At 44.9% G+C, this 5,563-nt stretch overlaps 1 protein-coding gene across 1 annotated transcript; it reads right to left on the bottom strand.

Annotated features, from left to right (window-relative positions):
• Window positions 1-226: 226 nt before the first annotated feature.
• Window positions 227-3,352, bottom strand: LOC142433323 (eukaryotic translation initiation factor 4B-like). Its single transcript, XM_075538356.1, is given in 3 exon segments — window positions 227-1,956; window positions 1,959-2,021; window positions 3,289-3,352. Coding segments are annotated over 3 exon segments (1,857 nt in total).
• Window positions 3,353-5,563: the final 2,211 nt, after the last annotated feature.

Raw genomic sequence — 5,563 nt, 5'->3', positions numbered from 1 at the left:
ATAGAATCAGTGTGTTATAGAGTAAATGTCTGTTTTCTTTTCTTTTTTTAATACTTTTATTGGGGATCTCACATCTTTTTTTTTTTCAGGAGACGGCACGTTTTATTGTGTGTGTGTGTGTGTGTGTGTGTGTGTGTGTGTGTGTGTGTGTCTGTCTGGGTAGAGGTACGAATTGCCCCTCAGTGTCCTGGGTGGCAGGACGAGGAGGAAGCCCAGGATGCGAGGTCTACGCTGTGTCATCCTCCCCCTCAGTTTCCTCGTCACCGTCCACAGAGAGGGCAGCGTACTTGCTTGCAGAACTGAACTGGGAGGCTGGATTTTCTTCGGCTTTCTTTGGCTCAGGTGCAGATCCGGAGTCGTGATCCTTTTTGCCATCTTTCCTGTCCGACTCCTCCCGGTGCTCTCTGCTCCCTCTGTCGGCTGGGCCACGGCTCGAGCTCCCACTTTGGCCTCTTGGGAGACGCACCCCATCGACTTTTTCATCTTTCCTTGCTGGTCCTTCTTCCGATGGTGGAACTAGAGCCACCTTCCCTCCAACACTTGTCGGGGACGGCTGCCCGGTGTTTGAGCTCGGAGACCGAGCAGGAGGGTTTGCACTTCGCTTCACCCAGGCAGTCTCCTTTGGCGGAGGGGCCGGCATGACTTTTAGAGGCTGGTCCAGTTTGGGAGGCTTGGAAGTTGGAGAGTGACAGTCTTCCTCCTTACTGAATGCTTCATTTTCCAGTGACTTTTCACTCTCTCTCCTTCGTGTATTTCTGCCAGAAGTGGCCGAGGTCCCGGTCTGTGATGACTCACTTCCTGTCCTTGACCTTTCCAGTTCCTGAGTTTCTTCACTTCTCCAGCTTGGGTGTGTCTCCCAAGGCCGCCGTTCTAGTTTGGGCTCGTCCAGCTGCCGCTGCAACTTCTCCTGCTCCTTGTGCAGCCGCTCCTCCACTTCGCGCTCTCGAGCAGCCGTGTCCACAGGCTTGGCTCCTCCAAAGCTGGAAGCTGCTCGGCTAGACTAGGAGGTGCTACCGGCGGAATCATCTTCCTTAGGAGCGCTCCGAGGCTTTAGATTCAGTTTGGGTCTTTGGGGGGGACCTCGGTCATCACGCCGATAATCCTCTCGAGAGGAGTCATCTCGGGAGCCCCACGACCGGTCGTCCCATCTCTCGTAGCGGTCTCCACCTCCTCTGTAGTCGTCATCCCTTCGGTATCCACTACCAAATGCTCTTCTGCCACTGCCTATCCTGGAGTCGTAGCCTCTCTCATAGTCTCTGCTACTTCGGTCGTCGTATCGATCCCGCCCCTCATACCGATCCATATCCCGGCGTGGGCCGTCACGGTAGCCGTCACGAAACCGGTCGGACGAATCATAACGGTCCCGGTACTTGTCTCCAAAGCTGTCGTCACCTCTTCTGGACGGGTAGTCGTCAAAGCTGTCGGTGGGACGGGCCCTCCAGTCTGTGTCGGTTTTGTCAGAATCCCGATTTCTATCTCGGCCAAAAGAACGATCATCCCTGTCTTTATCCTGTGCTTGATCAGCAACATCCACTCGAATTCTCCTGTTACCTAGAGACTCTTTGTTGAGGCTCAGGGCGCTGAGCAGGGAGTCCAGGTCCTCAAACTCGGCATAGCCAAAACCTTTTAATCTCTCTGGATTGCTGGGTTCCCGAGGTAAGCACACAGCACTGATATTCAGTCTTCTGAAGAATTTCTTAATTGACTCTTCTGTCACATCGTAGGGCAGATTCCCTAGAAAAGCAGTGTAGGGAGGCGATTTGGGAAGACGGCTCCTGTCGATATTGGGTTCCCGAGCAGCCCGTGGAGCAGTGGGCAGGATGGAACGGTCAATCGGAGGGGCCCTATACGCGTTGTCGTCATTACTGTGCCAAGTGGTAGAAACCTCTCCTTCCAGGTCATCTGTCTCATCAGCCCAGCTGACTGGCTTGGGGATATAGGTGCTTCCTCCACCGCTCCCCCATCCTCAGCCAGGAAGTCCGTGAGGGAGATTGTCTTCCCCTTCTTGTTCTTCTTTTTTGCTTATTCCTCAAAGAGATGTCTTGGCTCTTTAATTCTTTAAAGTGGCCTTGCTTAGCAGATTTGTCCAGTGTAGTACATTATATGATGTCTTGATTGCTGCTTCCATGAGCATTTATGATGGATGAAACACATGTAATGACGTCGAATGCAGGAAGATCACAGGCCAGTGGGTGGAAGTCTCGTGAATCCAGTAACAATGTAAGCATCTCAGCACTGGCAGGGGTCTCCTCATGGCTTCTTTAGTTCCCAGGGCATGGGGTCAATCAGCATAGTGCCCTGTGTCTTGTCAGTAGAGCGTCGAAAGAGAAAGTCGCATTGTGAATCTTACTGCATTCAGTGCTGGATATTTTTGTATCACTACAAATTTTCTTGAGGTTCATTCTGGGACGCAGTTCAGTTACTTGAAAATAGTTCAGTTATTTTGAGTCTTGCTTGTATTTTTTGTTAGAAGTTTCTGGAACAGTGTGCAATCTTGGCCTAATTATTCATTATTACTGAAGCAAAATCTTAAGTACTCTTTCCAGTGCTCCCATGTTACTTTTGATAGTCTGGTGATGGGATCAAATCTTGTTCCTGACCCTTTATGAACTGTGCTGGTCCAGGTAGACTAGAGAAACAAATCCATAGACACTCATGTGTATAGGAAAGAGCTTTATATACAAGAGCAGTTGAATTTTGAGAAAACATCCCAGCCCAGATCAAGTCCATAATTACTATTTTATCCCATATATCCCATACCAATCTATAAAGTCCTCTTCAGACTCATAAAACACATGCAATGACGCCAAATGCAGGAAGATCACAGGGTGGGAAGTCTTGTGAATCCAGTGATGTTGTGAGCATCTCAATGCTGGCAGGGGTCTCCACGTGACTTCTCCAGCTTCCAGGGCTGTATTAGGTAGGTCCATGTGACTTCTCCTCAGGGATGTCTCCCAGGGAGTGAGCCAAAAGAGAGTCTCTCCCGCCTTCCAAGGAGGAAATCCAGGAATTCCCAGAATTCTTAAGGGAAGGCCATGACCACACAGAGGCCTCATTGGCTATATCCTGATTGACAGACTAGACTCCACCCCTACACTCTTATTCCTCAAATTGACACCAGATTATGTAACTACCACAATGAGTAACCGGCTCCATTTCCTCTAATATTTTTTGATGGTTGTCAATATTTAAGGGGAGAGGCCTTTTGCAAATTTCTGTAGTTTTCTTTCTGTAACTTTCTCCCTTCCTACTCTGTCCAACAAAATGTAACTATCTTAGACTCCCTACCTTTCAACTTTATCTTCTTTACTGTGAATCTTCTAGGTTCCATCTCAGTCCGTTCTTCCTGCATTGTGACCTGAAAACTCTCGCAAGGTATTAAAGTTAAACAAGTGTTAGGGTTCCTCTTGTTTGTTTCTAGTCTCTTGGGGATAATTGTCCTTTATTGTCTGGTGTCCAGTTTCTTGAAAGTCATTATTTCTAATATTTTATTTGCTTTTGTAGTTATTTGAAAAGGAATGGTAAATCCAACCCCCATTATTCCATCTGGACCAGAAGCAGATAGTCCCCTCAAAGCTTGTGTAAACTCAAAAGACTAGCCTTTCAGTTCACTGAGAGTATTCCAGCCACAGTTCATGGTATAGTTTTTAGTTGTAGCCCATTTTCACTTTGCCTTTGTAGTTGCTGACAGCTGCTAAACACATTTCTATCTTGCTTCCCTCAATTAATCAGAGTAATCTACAATGTATTCTATTCAGCTGGATCACAAAAATACTTAAGCCACAAGTAAAAAAAGGTATTCAAGTAGACTCAGCCCACTGTTAACATTTAAATGGATTAGGGCAGAAATGAGACACTTTGTTCAGCGTGGCACCACCAGCACTTAATATGATATTTGTGGAGTGTTGGACTAAGAAAGAAGAAGACACAAATGTTCAGACCAACATATAATTAAGCACCTATCTCACTTGTTAAAAGCACATATTAATGTATGAACATATTTCTAAAAGCTATATGATATACTTTAATATAATATTTATATTCAGAATATTATTATTTTAAAAGTTTAAACTTGTGCATTAGGTTGGCGTATGCCTTTCAGATGACATACTATAATATTTAAATATCTATTAAATAGTGCATAGCATGAGGTTCTCAGGCAGAATTTGTTCAGCTACAATAGTTCTGTTCCTTAACATACTTTATAGTTGCTTCTCTTAAGCACTGTTGGCTCTTACTTGATATTTTTAGCTTATATTGTTTGTAAGTAGACACCCAGATGGGCTACATATGGTATGACATTTATATCTGTCACAAGTGGTGCAGTCAATAATTACTTAACGCTCTTTGACATTTTCGAATGCTCAGTTTATTCACTGAAAACACACATCAAACTGTCTAATAATCCTATTGTTAACTCAAACTATAATATCATTTCAAACAAATATCAGATATAGGGGCAACACACTACATTATTATTTCAGCATCATAGTCCCAATAAGCGTTGCCTTCTTTGGTGTACTCACCCTGGGAAGAGTTAGAGAGCAGGAGTTGATGTCTCCTTGGTTCCTAGCTCTCTGAAAAGTTAGTGTTTCTACCTGGGTTTATACAGGTAGCTTAGCTGGCTCCTTGACGTAATTTTGGTCTTATCAGGGTCCCCCAGACTTTCTGGGGGTGGCTTTTCAGATCATCTGTTAGTTCTTGGCAGTGGTTCAACATTTGAGCTGAGTCTAAATATCATATATTCATTTCTTTTCTAAAATGGAATTTCTTGGGTTTACATCTTGTAAGGTAGTTCAACATCTTGCAATGTAGTTTTATAATGCTCTCATCAATATCTAAAGCCCATCTGGATCTCTACTTATCAGGTCTCAGGGTTATGGACAAATGCCACAGTCTAGATGGCATGGGTTTCAAAGTATACGATTTATTGGGGAATACACAGTTACTGTTGTACATAATAATATGCCATGGCAAATGGGTTCATATTCAAGTGGAGGGAAACGGAGGGTGTCAGCGTAGGGAAAGTATGAGAGAAGTGTCTTGCCAGAGGATTAAAAATGATACTTTGAAGCTAAGAAGTCGATATTTGGATGCCATTTACTCAGCAGAGTGCTCTGACAATTCCAGCTGCCTAGCACCTGGGGAGTTGGGGCTCATGAGAGGTTTGTCCCCAGTCCTGGGGATAAGAAGCCACAGGATCTACAGAAAACTCTTGATACTGATAGTTTTTCCCACTGGGAGAAGAAACACAAAAGAAAAACAAAACACACCATCATTATGTTGATTCTTACTACTAGCAATCTTCTATGGGGTTTGTGGGCTTCATCTTTCTCTCACGGAGCAGCTGGTGGGTTTGAAACATGAACCTTATGGTTAGCAGTCCAGAACTAGCTGTCACTAGAGCACCATGAGTGATTCTTTTGGGGAGCAGAAAACTCAAGAACACCACCACCACCACCACCACCAACAACAACAAAAACCACCCCTCACTGCCAACCATGGATTTCTCACTCAGAGCAACCCTATTCAAATACTTTCTTGTCCAGAAATTGGTACCCAG

This window comes from Tenrec ecaudatus, chromosome X, assembly GCF_050624435.1.
Source record: "Tenrec ecaudatus isolate mTenEca1 chromosome X, mTenEca1.hap1, whole genome shotgun sequence".
Classification (NCBI taxonomy): Eukaryota; Metazoa; Chordata; class Mammalia; order Afrosoricida; family Tenrecidae; genus Tenrec; species Tenrec ecaudatus.
This window is presented reverse-complemented; position numbering and strand designations above follow the sequence as displayed.